Below are 25206 nucleotides of genomic sequence, written 5' to 3'. Positions count from 1 at the left end.
ATTTCAGTATCCCTTGCCATTGTTATCTGACTTGTTTGCTCGGATTAAGGGGGCTAGTTGGTTCACTAAGATAGATCTTCGTGGTGCGTATAATCTGGTGAGAATCAGGCAAGGAGATGAATGGAAAACTGCATTCAATACGCCCGAGGGTCATTTTGAGTATCTAGTGATGCCGTTCGGACTTGCCAATGCTCCATCTGTGTTTCAGTCTTTTATGCATGACATCTTCCGTGAGTATCTGGATAAATTCCTGATTGTTTACTTGGATGACATTTTGATCTTCTCAGATGATTGGGAGTCTCATGTGAAGCAGGTCAGAATGGTTTTTCAGGTCCTGCGTGCTAACTCTTTGTTTGTGAAGGGATCAAAGTGTCTCTTCGGTGTGCAGAAAGTTTCATTTTTGGGGTTCATCTTTACCCCTTCTACTATCGAGATGGATCCAGTTAAGGTCCAAGCCATCCAGGATTGGATTCAGCCGACATCTCTGAAAAGTCTGCAAAAGTTCCTGGGCTTTGCTAATTTTTATCGTCGCTTCATCTGTAATTTTTCTAGCATTGCCAAACCATTGACCGATTTGACCAAGAAGGGTGCTGATTTGGTTAATTGGTCTTCTGCTGCTGTGGAAGCTTTTCAGGAGTTGAAGCGTCGTTTTTGTTCTGCCCCTGTGTTGTGTCAGCCAGATGTTTCTCTTCCGTTCCAGGTCGAGGTTGATGCTTCTGAGATTGGAGCAGGGGCAGTTTTGTCACAGAGAGGTTCTGATTGCTCAGTGATGAAACCATGTGCTTTCTTTTCCAGGAAGTTTTCGCCCGCTGAGCGTAATTATGATGTGGGCAATCGAGAGTTGCTGGCCATGAAGTGGGCATTCGAGGAGTGGCGTCATTGGCTTGAAGGAGCTAAGCATCGCGTGGTGGTATTGACTGATCATAAGAACTTGACTTATCTCGAGTCTGCCAAGCGCTTGAATCCTAGACAGGCCCGTTGGTCGTTATTTTTTGCCCGCTTCGACTTTGTGATTTCGTACCTTCCGGGCTCTAAAAATGTGAAGGCGGATGCTCTGTCTAGGAGTTTTGTGCCCGACTCTCCGGGTTTATCTGAGCCAGCGGGTATCCTCAAGGAAGGAGTCATTGTGTCTGCCATCTCCCCTGATTTGCGGCGGGTGCTGCAAAAATTTCAGGCGAATAAACCTGATCGTTGTCCAGCAGAGAAACTGTTCGTCCCTGATAGGTGGACTAATAAACTTATCTCTGAACTTCATTGTTCGGTGTTGGCTGGTCATCCTGGAATCTTTGGTACCAGAGAGTTAGTGGCTAGATCCTTCTGGTGGCCATCTCTGTCACGGGATGTACGTACTTTTGTGCAGTCCTGTGGGATTTGTGCTAGGGCTAAGCCCTGCTGTTCTCGTGCCAGTGGGTTGCTTTTGCCCTTGCCGGTCCCAAAGAGGCCTTGGACACATATTTCGATGGATTTCATTTCTGACCTTCCCGTTTCTCAAAAGATGTCAGTCATTTGGGTGGTCTGTGATCGCTTTTCTAAAATGGTCCATCTGGTGCCCTTGGCTAGGTTGCCTTCCTCCTCTGATTTGGTACCTTTGTTCTTTCAGCATGTGGTTCGGTTGCATGGCATTCCTGAGAATATTGTTTCTGACAGAGGTTCCCAGTTTGTTTCAAGGTTTTGGCGAGCCTTTTGTGGTAGGATGGGCATTGACCTATCCTTTTCCTCGGCTTTCCATCCTCAGACTAATGGCCAGACCGAACGAACCAATCAGACCTTGGAAACATATCTGAGATGTTTTGTTTCTGCAGACCAGGATGATTGGGTGTCCTTTTTGCCGTTGGCTGAGTTCGCCCTTAATAATCGGGCCAGCTCGGCTACCTTGGTTTCTCCATTTTTTTGCAATTCTGGGTTCCATCCTCGTTTCTCTTCAGGACAGGTTGAGTCTTCGGACTGTCCTGGTGTGGATTCTGTGGTGGATAGGTTGCAGCAGATCTGGACTCAGGTAGTGGACAATTTGATTTTGTCCCAGGAGAAAGCTCAACTTTTCGCTAATCGCAGACGCCGTGTGGGTCCCCGACTTCGTGTTGGGGATCTGGTTTGGTTATCTTCTCGTCATATTCCTATGAAGGTTTCCTCTCCTAAATTTAAACCTCGTTTTATTGGTCCGTATAGGATTTCTGAGGTTCTCAATCCTGTGTCTTTTCGTTTGACCCTCCCAGACTCCTTTTCCATACACAATGTATTCCATATGTCGTTGTTGCGGAGATACGTGGCACCTATGGTTCCATCTGTTGAGCCTCCTGCCCCGGTTTTGGTGGAGGGGGAATTGGAGTATATTGTGGAGAAGATTTTGGATTCTCGTGTTTCTAGACGGAAACTCCAGTATCTGGTTAAATGGAAGGGTTATGCTCAGGAAGATAATTCCTGGGTTTTTGCCTCTGATGTTCATGCTTCCGATCTTGTTCGTGCCTTTCATGCGGCTCATCCTGGTCGGCCTGGGGGCTCTGGTGAGGGTTCGGTGACCCCTCCTCAAGGGGGGGGTACTGTTGTGAATTCTGTGGCTGAATTCACTCCTGTGGTCACAAGTGGTACTGCAGCTTCTGAGCTTCCTCCCTCAGGTGTTCTGGTGAGCTCATTAGCTGCTTCATTACTTAACTCCGCCTGATGCTGCTATCCTTGCTCCTTGTCAATGTTTCAGTGTTGGATCTGAGCTTCTCCTGATTGTTCCTGTGACCTGCTGCTCTGTATAGCTAAGTGCTTTTTGCTTTTTTGTTGCTTTTTTTCTGTCCAGCTTGTCTTTTGTTTTGCTGGAAGCTCTGAGACGCAAAGGGTGTACCGCCGTGCCGTTAGTTCGGCACGGTGGGGTTTTTTTGCCCCCTTTGCGTGGTTTTGCTTTAGGGATTTTTGTAGACTGCAAAGTTCGCTTTACTGTCCTCGCTCTGTCCTAGAATATCGGGCCCCACTTTGCTGAATCTATTTCATCCCTACGTTTTGTCTTTTCATCTTACTCACAGTCATTATATGTGGGGGGCTGCCTTTTCCTTTGGGGAATTTCTCTGGGGCAAGTCAGGCCTATTTTTCTATCTTCAGGCTAGCTAGTTTCTTAGGCTGTGCCGAGTTGCCTAGGTAGTTGTTAGGCGCAATCCACAGCCGCTTTTAGTTGTGTTTAGGATAGGATCAGGTGTGCAGTCTACAGAGTTTCCACGTCTCAGAGCTCGTTCTTGTATTTTTGGGTATTTGTCAGATCACTGTGTGCGCTCTGATCGCTAAGCACACTGTGTTTCTGGATTGCCTTCATAACACCTGTCATTAGCAAACATAACAGTGGAGTATCTCATGGGGCATAATGTGTGGAGCATCTTATGGGGCATAATGTGCGGAGCATCTTATTGGGCCATAATGTGTGGAACATCTTATGGGGCCATCAACCTTTATGCAGCATTGTATGGGGCAAATATTTATATGGAGCACCTTATAGGGCCATTATTAACTTTATGCAGCATTATATGGGGCATATTTTAATATGGAGCATTATATGGGGCGTATTTTGTAGGGAGCATCTTATGGGGCCCATCATGAACTGTATGGAGCATTATATGGGGCTCCTGATACAGAATGGATATTCAAAAACACTTAACCTACTGATGTCACAATTAATTTTACTTTTATTGGTATCTATTTTTTTTTTTGACATTTACCCGTAGCTGCTGCATTTTCCACCCTAGGCTTATACTCGAGTCAATAAGTTTTCCCAGTTTTTTGTGGCAAAATTAGGGGGGGTCGGCTTATACTCAAGTATATACGGTAGTTTCTCTGGGGTTTTTCCCTTTCAAATGAGAATCTAAATGGTCCAGCCATACCATTAAGGCTCGAGCAGTACACTTGGCTCCTATAAGCTGGTTTTAATCCTCCCCCAGCAGCCTCCCAGGAACCCTTTAAAAAAGTTTCCGCTTTTTTATCCATTGGGGTCTTTTAATGTCCCCATGTCTTTGAAGGGCAGGGCAAATCTTTTGGAGGCTTTTGCTATTGCCACATCTAGCTTCGACGCTTTCCCCCAAAGGGAGCATACAAGGTCATCAAAGGGATATTTCCTTTTTGGAGTTAGGAGAACCTTTTTATCTGGTCTTTTCCACTCTCTTTTAATTAGGGAGTGGTTTTTTTTTTTATTTATTGGGAACACCCTCTGCTTTTTTTTGCTCTAACCCACTAAACATTAGGTCCTGGGCTGTTTTCTTAGGTCGTTCATCCACTAGCCCCATGGTTGCTCTTACAGCTTTTACGAGAGCGTCAGTCTCTTTAATCGGGAAGCAGCTGCAACCCCCTTCTGAGGATGATGAGGAAGACTGGGAAAATGATGAATTACTTAAATCGGACAAGTCACTCTCTGCTTCACTAACACTAGATTCAGGGGATCTATGTCTGGGTCTATGTTTTTTCTTTGAGCTTTTAATGCCTTTGAGGGCATCTTCTTCCTGATTTTTTATCAGTGTTCTAAGGTCTGAAGCAAAATTCAGGGATTCTTCTTGGATTGTTTGCTCTATACATGCAGTGCAGAGCTTTTACCCCCACGTAGTGGGCAGCTCTTCTCTGCATATAGCACATGTCCTGTGTTTGGACTTAGCTACATATTTCTTTCCCTATATTTCTTTCCCTAGAAAAAGCATTAAGCTACTTACCGGTAGCGGCATTTTTCGGAGGCCCATGACAGCACCACGAGAGAGGGGATCTGCCCATTAAGAACAGGAAACCTACAGATACAAAAGGGCGGCACCTCTCCCATGTATCAGTTCTATTACAGAGCCTGAGAGGACTACCGCGGTTAATAGCATACAAATATAAACAAACAATCATATACAATATCTTAGCAAAAAACTGTAATATTTTTTTTTAATTTAACCTTTGTCCGGCTGAGTAGGTACAATTGTAACTATTTCATTTTAAAATTGCAATAACTTTTTTTTTCTTTTTTTTTTTTTCGAAAAGCCGTAGAGGGCTGAAATTTTGTGACATCTCTGCAGTTTTGGTCCAGAATATATTGGCCAAATTTCAATAAAATATATATGAAGGTACAATTGTACCTCTGCAGCCTGTTAACGTTGTAAAATTATGCAGCCTGACAAAGGTTAAGGAAGTGCAACCCCCACGTGAATAAGGAGGGAACTAAGGGTGCTGTCATGGGCCTCCGAAAAATGCCGCTACCGGTAATTAGCTTAATGCTTTATTCGGACTCCCATGACAGCACCACGAGAGATTTACAAAGATGTAAGCCACCTTAGGGAGGGACTACAGCCTGTAGCACCCTTAACCCGAAAGTGAGATCTGAGGAGAATCCCAAGTCCAACCGATAGTATTTGAAAAAGGTGGAAGGGGATGACCATGTGGCCGCCTTACATATCTGGTCTATTGATACTCCAGATCTTTCCGCCCAGGATGATGCCATGGCCCGGGTGGATTCGCCTTCAGATTCTGCGGAGCCGGACCTCCACCTGATGTATAAGCCAGAGAGATAGCCTCCCTTATATCATTTGGCTAGAGTATATTTTGAAACTCTGAACCCTTTCCTAGGACCTTGGAAGGATAAGAATAGCGCATTATCCTTCTTCCAAGCATCAGTGACTGAGATATACTGAAAATGCATCTTCTAACATCTAATGTATGGAGTTCTTTTTCTCTAGGGTTAGAAGGATTAGGGATAAAAGATGGCAGAACTATCTCCTGCGACCTGTGAAATTGGGACGCTACTTTTGGCAAGTAAGCTGGGTCCAGCTTGAGGACCACTCTATCCTGTAAGAATTCTGTATAAGTGGGAAGTCTGGAAAGTGCCTGGATGTCTCCTATCCTGCGAGCCGATTGTGTAGCTACCAGGAAAGCTGTTTTAAGGGACAACATTTTGATTGAGGCTTCTTGTAAGGGTTCAAAGGGGTCTTTCGTCAAAGATGAAAGAACTAGATTTCGGTCCCACGGTACCGTCTTGTTTTTAAGCAAAGGTCTAGCTCTACCGACTGCCTTAATGAACCTCGACACCCAATAGTTATTGGCAATATTACAAGAGAACAGGGCACCCAGGGCTGAGACCTGTACTCTCAGTGTACTTGTGGAAAAGTTTAATTCTAACCCCTTCTGCAGAAATTCTAAGATCTGGCGTATCGGCACCCCTTCTTTGATGTTGAAATCTGAAAAGGCCAGGAACTTCCTCCAGGTTCTAGAGTAGATTTTTGTTGTTATCCGTTTCCTACTCTTTAGAAGGGTATCTACCAAATTTGGGGAGAAGCCTCTGTCCTTTAACAATGACCGCTCAAACTCCAAGCCGTTAAATGGAGTCCCATCACTTGTAGATGGCAGATTGGTCCCCGGAAAAGCAAGTTCGGGATATCTGGTAGTACCCAGGGATCGCCTACCGACATTGTCCTGAGCCATGCGAACCAGGCTCTCCTGGTCCAGAATGGGGCAATCAGAATGACTTTCGCTCGATCTTCCTCACCACTAGAGGTAACAGGTTCAATGGTGGGAAAGCGTAAGCCAAAGGAAGATCCCATTTTATCAGGAATGCATCCACAGCCAGAGGATTCTCCCTGGGATTCAGAGAGCAAAATCTTTTTACTTTTTTGTTGTCTCTGGTGGCAAAGAGGTCCACCACCGGTTGACCCCATCTGCGGACAATTTGATTGAAAATGTCGCCGTTTAGAGACCATTCTCCTTGTTTTAGCGTATTGCGGCTGAGAAAGTCTGCTTTTACATTTTCTTTCCCTTTGATGTGAAGAGCAGTCAAAGATTGAAAATTTGTCTCTACTGTTTGGAACAGGCGATCTGCCACCTGCATCAGAGCCTCGGAACGTGTTCCACCTTGATGATTTACATAAGCCACCGCCACCTGATTGTCCGAGAGGATCCTGACGCGGTGTCTCTGCAGATATGAGGAGTTTCTTTTTACTGCTAATTCGATCGCCATTAACTCCCTCTGATTGGATGAAGATGTTGTGCGGGGGTCACATTGTCCCTGAACCACAATGTCACCCATGTGGGCCTCCCACCCTGAGGGGCTAGCATCTATGGTTATCACCCGAGTTATATGTGTTACCCAGGGAACGCCTGCAGATAAATTATCTTTATCTAGCCACCACCTAAGGGATCTAAGGGTTAATGGCCTCAAAGTTATCCTTTTGCGTAAGGCCCCTCCCAAGGCTTTGTCATTGATCAAGACGTCTTTCTGTAGGGATCTTGTGTGAAGTTGAGCCCATTTGACAGCTGGAATACATGATGTAAGTGACCCTAACAAGGACATAGCTTGTCGAAGAGTCATGGAGGGTGTATTAATTGCTTTTAATACCTGTCGTTGAATTTGATCTGACTTCTCCATGGGAAGAAGACACTGTTGTGTAGCTGAATCTAACAACAACCCTAAAAACTTTTGAACTTTTAGTGGCTGTAACCGAGATTTTTCATAATTTATTATCCAACCCAGGTGTTCCAACTTAATTCTAGCTACCTCCAATTGTGACAAGCAATGATCCATTGAATTCCCCGCTGAGGAAATCATTTAGGTAGGGGACAATAAGAATATTGGTTTCCCGTAAATGTGCAATAACTTCAGCAATTATCTTTGTAAATACCCTAGGGGCGGAGGGGCGTGGCCTAGCGAGCGATGTGAGCGGACGTGCGACGGATCTCTCTCCCCGCACCGCTCCTTAATACTCACCCTTGAAGGCGCCGCCGAGCGCCGAAAACCGGGCGGAGACGCTCCGTAGGACCCCTGGGCACGAAGGAGAGTACCGGAGGCAGTGAGAGGAGAAGGGCGGCGACGCCGCGCCGAAAACAGGCGGCGCCCCCGGCTGGCGCGAAAATCCAAGATGGCGCCGTGGCAGAGGAGGAGGCGGCCAGAGGCAGAACTGCATACCGCCGGAGGCTTGAGGTAATCACCCGGCTGGAACGGTTTGCTCGGATGGAGGAGGGGGGTGCCCTGCTGCTGGGCCCTGAAGGGCCAGAAGAGGAGGAAGTCCCGCAGAGGCAGAGGAGAGGAGGGGAAGATTCCCTCAGTGTGGTGGAGGAGCAGCTGTCTCCAGGGAGGATGCAGGAGGTGCACGGTGCTAATAATATGACACCTGCTGCCAGCCCAGTACAGGCTAAGGACTCTGAGGGTGCACAGCAATCAAACGTGGGGGAACCTACACTGCAGGACATTTTCTCAGTCGTTATACACTGCAAATCTGCCCTGGCCGCGCTAAATCTAAGGGTGGACGATTTAACAGTTGAAATGAAGTCCCTTAATTCTGCTATGCGTAAAGTGGAGAAAAGAGTGGAGGTGGTGGAGGAGCGCGTGAGCAGTGTGGAAGATCAGACAAGTGAACTGTTGAAAAGAGAAAAGAGATACATTCAGCGCATTGCGGAACTGGAATTTAAAACAGATGACCTGGAAAACCGTTCCGAAGGAACAATCTAAGAATAATTGGGGTGCCGGCGAAGGTGGAGGGGAATAATCCTACTGAATACATCGAGGCATGGCTTAAAAACTCTGTGGGAGGAGCAAACCTTACTAACCACTTCTCTGTGGAAAGGGCCCATAGAGTCCCCACACGACCCCTGCCGCCTGGATCTCCCCCTCGAGCCCTGTTGGCAAAAATTTTGGACTATCGGGATCGGAAAACCCTACTAAGGAAGGCCAGGATCAGTGACGGCCTAAGTATAGACGGAAATCGGATCTCCATTTATCCGGATTATTCGGCATCGGTGCAAAAACTAAGAATGACGTTCGGGGAAGTCAAGCGACGGCTCCGAGACTTGGACCTAAAATATTCGATGCTATACCCGGCCAAGCTCAGGGTGGTGGCACTGGACCGTGTTCATTTTTTCCAGAACCCGGAGGAGGCTATGCACTGGCTGGATACCAATACCAAGAAAATTGGCGCGGATCGGAACTGATGAGACTGACGCTGAGATTTCGTCACTCGTCTGGCTCCACCCCCTGATTGTGATTTTTGAACTTGATTTGTGTCTTTAGACAGAATGCACCCAAAAGTTTAAAACAGTGTGCTCGGCGGCGCAAAAAATATTTCATGTTGATAGCGGTGGGAGGGGGAGAGATCGACTGCAAAGGGCTTAGTTCTAGGTTGTATCAAGAGCTCTCAGTTCTCATACAGAGAAAGAAAGTTTGTTTTAGTTGAATTCCATTGAGTTTCAGATGGGGGAGTTGGGGAAGGGGGAGGGGAGGGGGGGGGGGGGGTATCGGGGGAGACCTGAAGGAGACTGCTCTAACTCATCATTTTGTTTCTAGGAAATTGGAGGGGATGTTAATATTATAAGCTGGAATGTTAGGGGATTAGCGGACGCCACTAAACGCGCGGCAATATTTCAGTATTTACTGAAACAGAGGCCCTCGGTGATCTGCCTGCAAGAAACCCATCTAGTGGAGGAAAAAGTTGATATGTTACAGAAACGGTGGGTGCGCAAGGCGTATCATTCGACGTTCTCTAGTTACGCGAGGGGAGTGTCAGTCTTAATTCATACTAATACCCCATTTGAGGAAGTTGAGGTCAAAATCGATAAGGATGGTCAATATGTTTTGTTAGTGTGTAAAATCTTTAATCGTTTAATGTGCATAGTATCACTGTATATACCTCCGCCATACTCTGGAAGGAAGATCCAGGACATATTGGAGTCTATAAGAGGTTGGGATGGGATCCCCCTTCTGGTGGTGGGTGATGTAAACAATATAGCAAACGACCATTGGGACAAGAGTAACCACGCATCACAGCGCAGCGACGGTAATGACACTCCCTTTGGTAACTATCTCAGAGAAATAGGTCGGATTGATCTTTGGAGGGTTCGCAATGCCAATACATATTCCTACTCCTGTTACTTGACTACATATGGTTCGATGTCAAGAATTGATGTCGCCTTGGGTAACGATAGGATGAACGAACTGTTAAACGGGGTGGAATATAATCCCAGGATTTTATCAGACCATAGCCCTGTGCAGGTCTCTCTAAAGTTGTCAGGTCAGGAGGGTTTGGGGAGGGCGGGCTGGAAAATCCACCCAGTCTGGTTACAAATATTGGACATAGTAAAGGTGGGGGCAGAAATAGAGGAGTTTTTTAAGATCAATGAAGGGAGCGCAGAATGTCACGTAGTGTGGGACACCATGAAAGCGTATTTAAGGGGAATTTTGTTTAGGGACGTCTCAAGACATAAGACAAAGACCAGAGAGCGGGATCGGGGTGTCTTAGAGGAATTGAAGGCAGCTGAGGCGGCATTGGGGGAACATCGTACTAAGGAATCTCAGAGTCGTATGAGGGCGGCTCAGAGGGAGGTTGACCAGTTATTTTTGAAAAAGGCGGAGAGGTTGAGGGCCTTCCAGAGAGAAACCTTCTACTCGGAGGGGGAGAAGGTGGGGCACTTGCTCTCGGTAGTGGCGTCCGCGCAAAGAGACTCTTCACATGTCTACTCTATTAAGACGGAGGAGGGAACGTTGGTCACTCAGGGGGAGCAGATCTTGGAAGTGTTTAGGAAATTCTATGACAAATTATACGCGTCCAGTGTGGAGAGGGGATCCGAAGATATGGCGAGCTATTTGGAAGAGATTGATTTGCCCCGTTTGAGTAGAGAGGAGTGTGAATTATTGGAGGAACCGATTGGGGAGGAAGAATTGGGGGCCGCATTGGCGGGTGTTGCGGGGGGTAAGGCTCCGGGAGCGGATGGCATTCCAGCTGAGGTTTATAAGACCTTGAAAGAAACTCTGTTGGCCAAATTGGTAGGGGTGTATAATAGTTCGTTGGAAAGAGGGGAGTTACCTTTGTCAATGAGAGAGGCTATCGTGGTGGTTATCCCTAAGGCTGACAAAGATCCACTGATGCCAGAATCCTATAGACCAATTTCACTTTTGACTGCCGACATTAAGATTTTGGCAAAAGCCTTGGCAAATAGGTTAAGTAGGGTGATAGATAAATTGGTACACCCTGATCAGTCAGGCTTCATGCCTAACAAATCGACGGCACTCAACCTGAGAAGGCTGTTTCTAAATTTACAAATCCCTTCTGACAATGCTGGTAAACGGGTTGTGGTATCTTTGGACGCCCACAAGGCCTTTGACTGTGTGGAGTGGAGCTACCTGTGGTCAGTGTTGGAACGTTTGGGGTTCGGACCTAAATTCATTTCATGGGTGCGGCTGTTGTACTCTTCCCCAGTGGCAAAAATCAAGGTGAACAACGTCCTCTCTGAGACTTTTTCTTTGTCTAGGGGAACTAGACAGGGCTGTCCTCTGTCTCCACTGCTTTTTGCCCTGGCGGTGGAGCCCCTCGCTGCGAAAATTAGAGGTTCCCGGGAGGTGAGAGGATTTATGTACGGGGTTTCGGAAGAAAAGGTAGCGTTATACGCAGATGATATTTTGCTCTTCTTGGAGGATTCGGGGGAGTCCCTGGCAGGGGCGGAGGCCATTATTGAGGAATTTGGGAGCTACTCTGGTTTGAGAATCAATTGGGAAAAGTCCAATATGATGTTAGTAGATGGGGATTATGAAAATAGTGAAATGAGGGACTCTCCTACAAAGTTGAGGTTAGTAGATAAATTTAAATATCTGGGGATCCAGATCGTGTTACCTCTGACGAGTTTTGAGGAGCTAAATCTGGCGCCACTTTTGCGGAAGATACGAATTAAGGTTCAGGCGTGGAAAAAGTTGCATATATCGGTTATTGGTAGAATAAATCTAATAAAGATGATTGTGATGCCGCAACTCCTCTACGTGCTGCACAACTCCCCTATATGGATATCGCAGAATAGATTTCGGAGGATTAAATCTCTGTTTGGCGAGCTGATTTGGGGCGGGAAAAGTCCTAGATTTAAACAAGAAATTCTACAAAGACCAAAGACGGAGGGAGGAGTGGCACTGCCTAACCCATGGCTATATTTTCTGGCTTCACAATGTCAACATTTTAGGGGATGGGGAGTGGAATCGGGTTGGGAGCGGACACCCTGCAGCTTGAGGAAATTGATGGGGTCAAGGGTACTGAGCGAGGGTCTGGAGGGTGGGCATTTCCGAGAGAAGGGTGCTAAATTCTGCACTACTAGGCTTATCCAAAAGGTTTGGGACAAAGTTAAGGGAATTAGGGGAGTGAGGGCACTTACTAGGTTTTCGCCCATATGGAATAACTGTCTCTTGCAGGAGTTTAGACAGATGGAGGGATTTCATGTTTGGAAGGGAGCTGGAATCTCTCGGATGAGCCAAGTCTTGCACCAAGGTAGAATTAAGAATTTCGAAACATTACAGGAGGAATTTCTGCTGCCAAACTCTGAACTGTATCAGTATAGCCGCATTTCTCATGCATATCGGGCACAATGTAGGAGGGGGCCTATAGTGATCCAGGTGGATCTAATGCTAGATTTTATCCTCATGGGGGAAGGCACAAAGGGGGTGATCTCGGGAATATATGAATTCCTTCTATTTTCTTTCTTAGAGGGGCATCCTATCAGAGCCAGGGCGAAGTGGGAGGCTGACTTGGGGGCGATTGACGGCAATCAGTGGGACTCAATATTGGAATATGTGCCCAGGATCTCGATGAGTGAGCCTGGGAGGCTGTCACAACTGTTTGTTATACATAGGGCTTATAGAACTCCGGACATGTTGTTCAAAGCTGGTCTAAGACCTAATTCCGAATGCCCTAGGTGCTCGCAGTCCGAAGCAGGTATCCTCCATATGATGTGGCAGTGCCCCAGGTTGTCCTCGTTTTGGATCGTGGTGATAAATAAAGTGGGACTAACATACAAATGTTCGGTACCACGTGATCCTCTGGTATGCGTATTGGGCTACGTGGAGGAGATTGTAACTGATAACTCGTACAAAACAGTTATTGCTAGATTACTGTTTATCGCGCGAAAGTTGATCGCTAAGTTCTGGATTAGGGTAGAGCCACCAACGAGAAGAGACTTTATGATGCAGGTGGATCATATTGTTGCATTGGAAAGGAGCATCTATTCTAAAAGAAACAAGATGGACACTTTCAATAGGCTGTGGAACCCCTGGCTCGAGGCGACGTGATCTGGAGACTTTGCTCTTGCTTTTGGGTCCTCTGTTCCCGTGGGAGCAGTGTCGATATGACACCTTCTCGTTCCTGGTTAATGATGGTCATTTGGGTAGATCGGAGCGGTTCTTGTTAGGTCTCTAGAGGTTGGGGTGAGGGGGGGGGAGGAAGGCTGGTTTGGGGTTAAAAAGTTTATTGAAAAAGTAAACATATGTGTATTGTTTGCAGCAATGTAATCTGCATATATTTTTCTTACTGTTTAATAAAAACATTTGATTAAAAAAAAAATACCCTAGGGGCGGAAAATAGACTGAAGGGAAGAGCCCTATACTGAAAATGGTGAACTACTCCCCCTATTAAAACTGCTACCCTTAGGAATTGTTGGAAATCTGCATGGATGGGTACATGATAATAGGCATCTTTTAAATCCACTACTACCATGAAACAGTTTTTAAGCAGCATTTTTATTGTTGAATTGATAGACTCCATTTTGAAGGTATGTTTGACCAGAAAATAATTAAGGTACCTAAGGTTTATGATGGTCCTATATGTTTTGTCAGGCTTCTGAATAAGGAACAGGGGAGAGTAAAACCTCCTTTCTCTTTCAGATTCTGGAACTTCGATCAAGACATTTTTAGAACAAAGAGCCGTCACCTCTTCTTCTAAAGCCGACTGTTCAAGGGAAGAAGAGCGTAAGGGAGTCCATTTAAAATTATCCCGTGGGGTACGACTAAACTCAAGTTTGAGTCCCTGATATATAGTGTTCTGCACCCAAACACTATTTGTGATCTTTGTCCATGCTGGAAAAAAGTCTCCCCCCCCCACTGGGATTGCTAGTCATTGGTCTGGCTTCTTTCTCTCCCTCGAGAAACGATGGAACATAAATCCTGTACCTCTTCTACGCTTATCTTCCCATCTAGACCGATCTCTAACGGGTGAAAATGTACGCTTCCTTCCCTGACCAAATCTCTTCTTATTGAAGGGACGGCAGTAGGACATGGATAAATTAGGGAACTTTTTTTGTCATCTCCGGCCTTTTCTAGGAGCTCATCTAAGGCCGTACCAAACAAATATTCTCCCTTGCAAGGAATGGTGCAGAGCTTTGACCTCGTCTGTATATCTCCCGGCTAGCATTTTAACCACAGAGCTCTTCTAGCCGCACTAGAGAGTCCTGCTGCCCTAGCCGCCATCTTAACTGAGTCAATAGAAGCATCTGAAAAGAAGGCAGCAGCCTCCTGAATCACCAGTAGAGCAGTTAAAATAGAGTCTCTAGAGGCCCCCTCCTTTAACTAGGATTCTAATTGGTCCAGCCAAACCATCATTGACCTGGCTGTACAAGTTGATGCTACCGCAGGTCTTAAGGAACCGGCTGCCATTTCCCAGGTACCCTTAAGAAAGGTGTCGGCTGTCACGGCCACTCCTTCCGCTCATTCTAACCCGCTGCGGCGCGCTCCCCCTGCAGGCGCGCGTCCTCTCCTTCATTCTCTGCTCTCTGGTTCTCGTCGGGTGCGCGTGCGCACTACCCACTCCAGCACTTCCTCTTTCTGATTTGCAGGCGCTCTGTATCTCCTCTCTGTGATCCTGGAGGACCGTGACCTGGAAGTCCTCCAGCACTCCATGTATATAAGGTGATTCCTTCCTCTGCTCCTTGCCTGTCTGTCATTTGTGCTTCTGTGACTCAGGTCTACCATTGTCTTTGCACTGCCTGTTCTGAGTCTCCGCTCTGTCCAGCTGGTTCAGCTTCTCTGCCTTCCCAGGCTTCCTTGTCTCCTCGTCCAGTCCAGTCCTCCCAGTGTCCTCTCCGTACTATGTAGTCTGGAGTCTCTGTCCTGTCCCGCTTCCTTTGTGTCTTCCCCTTCGCAGTTCTCCTTTGGTCTCACCGGTTCCAAGCTCTTACCTAACTGTACTTCATCTTGTCTCACTCTGTCTGTCCTGCGCCGAGCTTCTCTATCTTGTACTTCCTACTACCTGTCTCCGGGTTCCAGCTTCTGCGGCAATAGTCTCCCTTGGGTCTGCCCCTAACGCTCCCTGTATAGGGGGTGGTCTACCTGGTCAGCTCACCCTTGGGAGGTTCATTGTCGTGGATCTGCGGGTCCACCCCAGGTATTCCAATAGGACTGCACTCGGATGACATCTGAGTGCAGTCTGATTCTGACATCGGCCTTCCTGTCAAAGGGGTCCTTAAAGGGACTCTGTCACCTGAATTTGGCGGGACTGGTTTTGGGTCATATGGGCGGAGTTTTTGGGTGTTTGATTCACCCTTTCCTTACCCGCTGGCTGCAATATTGGATTGAAGTTCATTCTCTGTCCTCCATAGTACACGCCTGCGCAAAGCAATCTTGCCTTGTGCAGGCGTGTACTATGGAGGACAGAAAATGAACTTCAATCCAATATTGCAGCCAGCGGGTAAGGAAAGGGTGAATCAAACACCCCAAAACTCCGCACATATGACCCAAAACCAGTCCTGCCAAATTCAGGTGACAGGTTCCCTTTAAAGGTTCCCATATCCTCGAAGGGAAGAGAAGCTCGTTTTGCAACTTTGGCCACTGCCGCATCTAATCATCTCGCTAATTTAGGGGCCTTCTCCCAACTGCAGACTGCCGGGTCATCAAAGGGATATCTGCGTTTCTGTGCTGGTGGCAAGGAACCTTTTTTCTCAGGTTTCTTCCATTCTCTATTAATAAGCTCCTGAATCTTTTTGTTTAGCGGAAAAGCCTTCTTTTGCTCCAATCCACTAAACATAATCTCTTCCTTGGATAGCTGAGGTTTGGGTTCTGTTATGCCCATTGTTCCTCTGACCGCCTTAACTAATTTATCTATCCTTTCAAGGGGTAGACAAAAGCGGCCAGTGTCTTCATCCGAAGAGGAGGACGATAAAGCCGAATCGCAGGAACCTTCATCTCTATCCTCATCCGCCGAAGAGTCAGAGACCAGGGAAGCTTTGTATTTAGAGCTTCCTGCTTGAGACAGGGACTTAATGGACTGTTTAACTTCCGCCCTGACCATCTCTTTCAGGCTTGCTCCCACATTAAAGGATTCCTCCGCTACCTGAGGGGGCAAGTAAGGCAATCTAGTCTATGAAGATCTAATGCCCTCCACCCTCTCCCCTTCCATGAGACCTCACCGTCTGCTGGATACAGGGGGTACAGTTTTTAGGGCACGAATAGGGTAAGGGAACTCCGCAGATGGCACACTCTTTATGTTTAGCCTTACCAATGCATGTCTTCCCCTAAAATAAAGAATATGAGGGGAATCACGTTACTGAGAGAACATTCTCGTAGATCACTTACCAGTGGTTGCCCAAAAAGAAAGATACCGGAATATGAGGGGGATTATTCCTGGCTGATGCTCCTGACCCCTGTCTGGAGGAGCTTTTGCGACCAGACTCATCACTCCTCCTGTCATGCTCCTTTCCTTTAGGCTTCTGACATACCTTATCCAGCAGCTGAGGCTGCTGCTCACGATCACTCTCCATACCTCATGGAATTGAGGCCAGAAGCAAGGGACCGGATCTGGAGCTCGTTTAAATACCCCTCCTCCGGTCAGCAGATTCGCCAAGCGCTCCCCCTGAATCGCTGTCCGCCTCTCCCCCCCAGGTGTAGGAGATGGGCCTGTGAGTGAGCGGCGTGCAAATCCCGGTGGGCGCCGCCATAATGAAGACACCGCACATGCGCGGAACTCCGAGACCCGGAAGCAGATGTCGGCTCCGCCCCCAGACATCACCCCGGCCCGCAGCGCTTCCTGTTGGCGCTGGGAGCAGCGTGGGACGCCCGGCTAGCCAGCTGTGCACCGGACGGCGCCACCCCAATGCCGCCGCACAATACACAGCCCGCAGTACCAGCCACACACCCCGGGAGGAGCCACAACCAGGTGGAAATACCTCGCGCTGGCCTGGAGACAGAACACTGCCGGCGACTGCTCCCTGCTATGAACGTCACCGCCATGCAGCCCTGCCAGGAACACCCTGACATCTCCAGGATCTCCACACCGGCCGAGGTAGGAGACCTCCTCTCTACCTGAGTCAGCCGGCCTGGGATCCTTAAAAATTCTGTAGGATCCCGTCCCTTTATGAACAGGAAACCAACTGATACGTGGGAGAAGTGCCGCCTTTTTGTATCTGTAGGTTTCCTGTTCCTAGTGGGCGGATCTGCTCTCTCGTGGTGCTGTCATGGGAGTCCGAATAAAAGATAAACCCTAATTAAAGGGTGGACTTTAACGAAGATCACTCACCCTCCTGTAGTAAGAGAGATACGTCTCTGGCCTAGGGATTATGTCCACAACTGGATCCACTTCTGGCCGTGCCGTTTTGCCGGAGCCTCTGCTGCGCTGAGACCCTGAGCGACCACATCTGCTGCGCTGCTGGGAAGAGGTGTCTTCCTTACGCTGTTGTCGCTGCAGGTGCTGGCGTTGCTGGTGCTGCCTCTGCCTTTGAACATGCTTGGGGGACTGCACCTGGATGTCCTGCTCCTCTGGCTTCTCATGGTCACTCATGGTGATCTAGGCACTATTTCCCCGACATTCAGGGGTTTAAATAGATTTTCCAGGCCCTTTGCCGCCCCAGGTGACGCAGTGCTGTGGAATCACTGATTTCCCAGTGATGCACCACGTCGTCACTGGGAATGCCTCTCGCGCATGCACACTACTGTTTTTCCCAGTAGTGCATTGCGCTGCTCGCGCCATAGGGGGGTTCGTCTCGGGCGTATTCCGGGGTCTCAGGTCCCATGTTCCGGGAATATGCAGTGAGGTGGACGCTGCTCTAAGTGGCTGGGCCCGCAGCATGCAAAACTGAGGTGGAAGCCACCACCCTCACGCCGCCATGTTAGAAGAGTCTGACCGCCGTCACTTAACCGCCTGGCAGATTTTTTCCCGGGAGAGGCAGACTCGGGTCGCTTTCTTCACTGCCTCTCCCCGCGCACCCTCAAGGTGTCTGCCGACCCCGGCGGTGGCGCTTCGGGGGGAGAAGAAACAACCGCCCCAGCCGAGGCAGGGAGCCCTGCTGCCTGGTTTGAACTGGTCAGCCCTCGGCATCCCACGATGATCTAAGGTATGTCCGTGCTGTAGGTTCCCCGTCATGATAGAGGAAAAAATGGTGTGCACTCAGGTCTAAATTACGAGGTGCTGGCGTAACGGACCTAGATGGCCCCAGAGTTGAGTAGTAGAAATTCACCGCACACTCTTAGATGCTGGTTTGTAGACGTGTATTTACACTTTTATTCCAATTATTCCAAAAGTAGTTTCAGACAGAAAAAATAACCCACAAGCAGTGCAGAGATAAAGTATGATATAACAACCCAACGTTTCGACCCTCCTGGGTCTTAATCATGGGGTTACTTGGTAGGAGATGCCAAAGTAGAGGATGTAGGACCCTTAGTCTTAGGGTAACCGAAACTGCTGAAGGTGTGGTGTCCAGGGTGATGGAGCGGCGCATCCTCGTCCTGCTCGGTGTCCGGCTGTCCCCTTCATGGACAGGAAACCAACTGATGCGGGAGAGAGGTACCGCCTTTTTAACCTGTAAGTTTCCTGTCCCTAAGGGCGGATCCCTCTCTCCGTGGTGCCGTCATGGGGGAAAGAGAAAAAAAACTTATCAAAAAACACTGTGGACAGTGTCTTTTAGGCAAGTTTCACACATCAGTTTTTTGTTTTCAGGTTAAATCCGGCTAATTTTTTAAAAAACGGATCCGACGTAAATTGTGAAAAACTGATGCGCCGGATCCATTTTTTAGCTTTATCCGGTCTTTAATGCGCATGGATTTTTTGACTTCCTGATTCGAGTGAGAGTGAGAGAGAGACCAGAACAGAAAATCTGCATGATTTGTATGGGAAATGCTTTGAAAACCGGATCCGGGCACTGGATTCATTGTTTCACACCTCCGTTTCATGTGTTTTTGGCAGATTCCGTCACTGTGCGTTTTTTTCCGCCGGACAAAAAAACGTTGCAGGGGACGTTTTCTCCATCCGCCGGAAATGACTATTTGGACGGATCCAGAAAAAAACGGATGAAACGTCTGGCCATCAGGCACAATCCGGCGCTAATACAACTCTATAGGAAAAAAACAGATCCGGTGTAAAAAAAAAACGGATCAGTTTTTTCAAAAAATTGCCAGATTGTGCCTTAAACAAAAAGCCTGATGTGTCAAAGTAGCCTTAAGGGCATGTGGACACAACATCCTCAACATGCTTTCGGTCCCGCCAAGTTTTCCTAAGTGAAGCCACTTCAGGAGAAAGCAAGAAGTCTTTTTCCATAAGCAGCTTCGCTGATGGTCTTGCTGCCATTTTTTTGAGACAGTTTCGCTGCAGGAGATTTTCCCAATACTTTCAACAATAGACAGGGCAGTTTTGAAGCCTCTCTAAGAATGAACATGTCACTTTTATTAACCATGTCACAATTTCTGAACCGTAAAGCAGTTAAAAGACGTGACATAAGACATCATATTGTGCACAGCAATCTAATTTTTATGTTGCTAGGCATTATGTTGATAATTTGAGTGGTTTTGTAGGGCCTTGTTAGGCAGATTCCACGCAGAATCCGACTGACAACAACGCTGTGTGCACAAATCATGAAAATTGTAGTTACTTTTAAACTTCTTAAATGGGTTTTCTGGGGTCAGGAGAAATTTCTGCAATCACTCAGTTAGCAAAATTGCAAAAGTAGGCTTCATCAAGATGGCGCCGGTGGCACCTACGCAATAGGATCGAGGCAGGCACCACCGGCGCCATCGTCAGGGAGCCCAATTTTTTTTTCTCTGCCAAACTAGGGCCAGCGCAGTAGTATCTGTGGCGTTCCAGCGCCATTTTGACAGAAGAAAAATGCCCCGCCCCGGAGCATGAGAAGCTCATTAACTGAAAATAAAGATGAAACAACAACCACAAGATGGATTTCATCAACCAAGGTATCATTTTAATCACTATGATGGTAACAATATGACAGTGTCTGTAGCTTACTGAGCACAATCCAGCTGACAGGTTCCCTTTAAGGAGAGAGCAATTTTTAATTTTTGCCCTTTCATATTTCTTGGTGTATACAACTGTATAAAGGCTTGTTAGGCTACTTTCACACTAGCGTAGTTTGGAATACGTCGCAATGCGTCGATGAGAAAAAAAAACGCATCCTGCAAAGTTGTCTGCAGGATGCGTTTTTTCCCCATAGACCAACATCAGCGACACATTGACACATGTCGCAACCGTTGTGTTGTCGCGGACCGTCGGCAGCAAAGAACGTTACATGTAACGTTTTTTGCTGCGTCGTGTCCGCTATTTACTCTGCCCCCACCTCCCTGCAACTCACAATGGGGCAGCGGATGCGTTGAAAAACTGCATCCGCTGCCCCCGTTGTGCGGCGCTTACACAGTATGCGTCAGTACGTCGGGCCAACGCAGCGCGACGTCCCCGTACCAACGCTAGTGTTAAAGTAGCCTTATTTGTAGGACAAGTTGTACTTTTGAATGCCAGCATTCACATAATCACACAATTTGCGGAAATATGGAGAAAAGAAGAAAATACCTACAATTTTTCCATTATTTTGGGGTTTTCTATGTTTACTTTGGAATAAGTAGGAGCTGGCAACATGATTCTTCAGGTCGGTACAATTACACAGATACCAAATTACACCAAATATTTATAGTTTGTTTTTAATTTTACCTGTTTTAAAGAAAATCTAATATACCGTATATACTCGAGTATAAGCCGAGAATTTCAGCCCATTTTTTTAGGCTGAAATTGCCCCTCTCGGCTTATACTCGAGTCATACCCAGGAGTCGGCAGGGAAGGGGGAGCAGCAGCTGTTTAATAATACTCACCTGCTCCTGGCGCGGTCCCTGCACGTCCCTGGTTCTCCGGGTGCCGGCAGCTTCTTCCTGTATTGAGCGGTCACATGGTACCGCTCATTACAGTAATGAATATGCGGCTCCACCCCTATGGGAGTGGAGTCGGGTCCATATTCATTACTGTAATGAGCGGTACCATGTGACCGCTCACTACAGGAAGAGGCTGCGGCGCCGGAGAACGAGGGACGTCCAGGGACCGCGCCAGGAGCAGGCGAGTATGACGGGGCAGTGCGTGATATTCACCTGATCTGCGTTCCACCAACAGCCACCGCTGTGTCTTCCCCGTCCTCTGCAGTGACACTCAGGTCAGAGGCCGCAGTGACGTGATTAGTGTGCGCGCCACCCTCTGCCTGAACGTCAGTGCAGAGGACGGGGAAGACACAGCGGCGGCTGTTGGTGGAACGCGGACTGGTGAATATAGCAAGTGCCGGGGACCTGAGAGGTGAGTATGTCTTTTTTTTTTTATCAAAGCATATGGGGAAGATGTCTGTATGGAGCATCTTATGGGGCCATGTGCAGCATTATATGGGGCAAATATCTCTATGGGGCCATGTGCAGCATTATATGGGGCAAATATCTCTATGGAGCATCTTATGGGGCCATAATCAGCATTTGTGCAGCATTATATGGGGCAAATATTTCTATGGAGCATCGTATAGGGCCATAATCAGCATTTGTGGAGCATTATATGGGGCAAATGTCTGTATGGAGCATCTTATGGGGCCATAATCAACATTTGTGCAGCATTATATGGGGCATATTTTAATATGGAGAATCTTATGGGGCCCATCATAAACTGTATGGAGCATTATATGGGGCAGCAGTAGCTGCTGCATTTTCCACCCTAGGCTTATACTTGAGCCATTAAGTTTTCCCAGTTTTTTGTGGCAAAATTAGGGGTCTCGGCTTATACTCGGGTCGGCTTATACTCGAGTACATACGGTACATATTTTTAAATTTTGGTTTGTGTGCCGTTTTCTGAAACCCACAACTTTTTTTTTTTTACATTTTATTGGTGCAATTTTTAGCTATATATGACTTTTTGAACAGTTTTTATGGATTTTTGAGGGTAGCACAGTAACAAAAAATGATGTTTATGTATGGGTTAACTAATTTTCTACTTCGATAGAGAGGACTTTTATGGATGCAATGTTGCCAAATAGAATTTTTTTTCTTTATTGTTTAATTTCTTAGAAAAACAAATTTTTTCATTTTTATTCTTTTTTATATCACTCTAGAGGGCTAAATATTAGGAACTTTATATCTACATTGCTTTACTCATTTTGGAGAGATCCCAATTTCAGTGCCAGTGTGTTTCCAGCCATAATTTAATACACAAGCTTGAGGACAGACAAGGCTACACCAAGACTTTTATTCTACAGAGTAATTACAATCTTACGCTGGCTCTAACAAGTGTAAGCAAAATCGTCTGGTTTACATCCAGAAAAAATTTTTCATGGTTTTTCGTAGTCATCCACGTGTCCGTTTTGTAGATGTATATTGCATTGTTTTTTCTTTGAACACTTTAATAATTAAAAAGTAAAATTCAGTTTTCTATGTTTATAATTGTACGTCATCCGTGAAAAGCATGACACATGGATGGTAACCCTTATATGATCTGTTCTTTGCACACCCATTGACTTATACTGAGCAAGTCTGAACCAGAATATGGCTCACAGTAGTGTCGGCTGTGATTTTTTTACACTCAGGCCATCAGTGTGTAAAATGTTCATGTGAGTTACCACATTTACTTGCATTGGTCAGTGAGCTGTACATATGCCAGCAGTTTTGCATATGGACAGCTCAGACGTTTAATACATTTGTCTGCATAAAATCTGTGACAGAAACAAAATGAACATATTCTCATCTGCAAATAAGCAAAAAGCAATAATGCATATACATAACATAAAGTACTTAGCAAACACTGTTTTTGATTATAAAAAGCATAAAAGACATCCCACCAGCGCCAAGGTGTACCCAATCAGGATGATGCTAATTGCCAGTATTAAACTCTTTCCTTATGTCAAAAATGGCCTCAATGTGAACAAGGGCCGAACAGGATCGGGGCCCAACTATGGACCCCCAGCAAAGCTATATAAACAGCAAAGCTATATAAACAGAATGCCCAGCTCAAAGAAAGGGATGCCATCCCCTTGCATGCACTAAGTGCAAAAGCCTAAAGCAAAACCTTGGCGTTGGTGGGATGGCTTTTGTGCTTTTTTTAATCAAAAGCAGTGCTTACTGAGTACCCCATGTTATTTATATGCACTATTGCTTTTACTTACCGTACTTATAGCAGAGTATCCACTCATTTTGTTAGTGACCAGTGTGAACATGCTCCTACACATTGCATGTATAACAACTTATATCCACAGTTCATTTATTTCAGTTTTGTTTCATTTGAACAAACCCTTAAAAAGTGATTTTCATATAACTATGGAAATAGCTGTGGTTTTTAAATACTCAGTAATACCAACATACAGGGATTAGAAAAATACATTACTTAACTGGGGAGTGATTTTTAAGACACTCAATGTATTGCTATGACCAGTGTAAGATGCAGCCTAAATGCAGACTGCAGGTGAGGATTAAGCATCGATGGTGAAATTACAGAATTGTATCGTGCTGTTAACTATTCATTAATAAGGTACATAGAATGTAAAAATATAAAAAATGAATTATAGACAGCCAACGTATAGACGGTATAACTAAAGGTCACATAAGCATGTGCAAAGCTAATTAAATGATTAGGCCCTTACCTGCTGCTGCTCTCCACCTTAATATAATCTGCTTCTCCTTTCCCATCGACATCTGCAAAAGAACCATGTGCAGAGAATTGTAAGGTGCATGATAGAGTTGGGATGAAAGTCTGCAGTGAGTCTAGGTGCCTGCAGACTGCCATGTCATGACAAGGTGCAGTGCGCCTGCTGCCATGAGTCCGATCAGGGGCGATCAGGCGGTCATGCAAGCGCATGTTTGCTATTTGCACGTGCTGACGAGATATATTTGATGTTTTTTACGAACCCCAGTGTTGTGATCGCCGTTATTAACGGTATAACAGCGACCACAAAAAAAAAAAAGTCTGTTTTTCCATTTAATTTCCCCCTCTTTTGATGTGATCCCACAAAAATAGTAAATCAAACCCCCTTCATCACCCCCTTATTTAGATAAAAATAAAATAAAGAAAATGTATTTATTTCCATTTACCCATTAGGGTTAGAGATGGGGCTAAAACTAGGGTTAGGGTTGGGATTAGGATGTACTGTGTTTATTTACATTTTTCCATTAGGGTTAGAGTTGGGCGAAAGGTAGGGTTAGGCTAAAGTTAGGGTTAGGGATGTAGTTATGGTTGGGATTATTGACAGGGTTGGGATTAGCGTTAGGGGCGTGTTGGAGTCAGGGTTGGAGTTAGAATTGGGGGAGTTCCACTGTTTAGGCACATCAGGGGGTCTGCAAAGGCAACATGGCGCCACCATTGATTCCAGCCAATTTTGCATTCAAAAAGTCAAAAGGGCTCCCTCCCTTCTGAGCCCTGATATGCGCCCAAACAGTGGTATTCTTCCCACATATGGGGTATCGGCGTACTGAGGAGAAATTGCACAACAAATTTTGTGGTCCATTTTCTCCTGATACCCTTGTGAAAATAAAAAAAATTGGTTCCAAAGTAATTTTTTTGAGAAAAACGTAAAATGCTTATTTTTTCCTTCCACATGGCTTTAGCTCTCGTGAAGGGTTAATAAACTTCTTCAATGTTTTTGCGCACCTGCGGTCCTTGAGACCTCTATGGTTACTGATGCCGGCCTGCTGTGAGCGCCCAACTGTGATCGGCGCTCACAGCACACCTGCATTTCTGCTACATAGCAGCGATCTGATGATCGCTGCTATGTAGCAGAGCCGATCAGACTATGCCAGCTTCTAGCCTCCCATGGAGGCTATGGAAGCATGGCACAAGTAAAAAAATGTTTTTAAAAATATGAAAAAAATATAAAAAATATAAAAGTTTAAATCACTCCACTTTCGCCCCATCCTAAATATAACAATTTTAAAAAAAACAAACCTACACATATTTGGTATTGCCGCGTTCAAAATCGCCCGATCTATAATAATAATAATAATAATCTTTATTTTTATATAGCGCTAACATATTACGCAGCGCTTTACAGTTTGCACACATTATCATCGCTGTCCCCGATGGGGCTCACAATCTAAATTCCCTATCAGTATGTCTTTGGAATGTGGGAGGAAACCGGAGTGCCCGGAGGAAACCCACGCAAACACGGAGAGAACATACAAACTCTTTGCAGATGTTGTCCAAGGTGGGATTAGAACCCAGGACTCCAGCGCTGCAAGGCTGCTGTGCTAACCACTAAGCCACCGTGGCA

The 25206-nt window shown here is 46.3% G+C and overlaps 1 protein-coding gene across 1 annotated transcript in view; it reads right to left on the bottom strand.

Annotated features, from left to right (window-relative positions):
• Window positions 1-25206, bottom strand: part of ZDBF2 (zinc finger DBF-type containing 2) — a 111493-nt gene that overhangs the window by 65326 nt on the left and 20961 nt on the right. The window contains exon 4 of the mRNA XM_069733680.1: window positions 23584-23635. Coding sequence (XP_069589781.1) covers window positions 23584-23635 — 52 coding nt within the window. The remainder of the gene's footprint in view (window positions 1-23583; window positions 23636-25206) is intronic.

The sequence above is a fragment of the Ranitomeya imitator genome, chromosome 7 (assembly GCF_032444005.1).
Source record: "Ranitomeya imitator isolate aRanImi1 chromosome 7, aRanImi1.pri, whole genome shotgun sequence".
Lineage (NCBI taxonomy): Eukaryota > Metazoa > Chordata > Amphibia > Anura > Dendrobatidae > Ranitomeya > Ranitomeya imitator.
The sequence above is the reverse complement of the archived record's forward strand: the minus strand, read 5'-3'. Positions and strand labels throughout refer to the sequence as shown.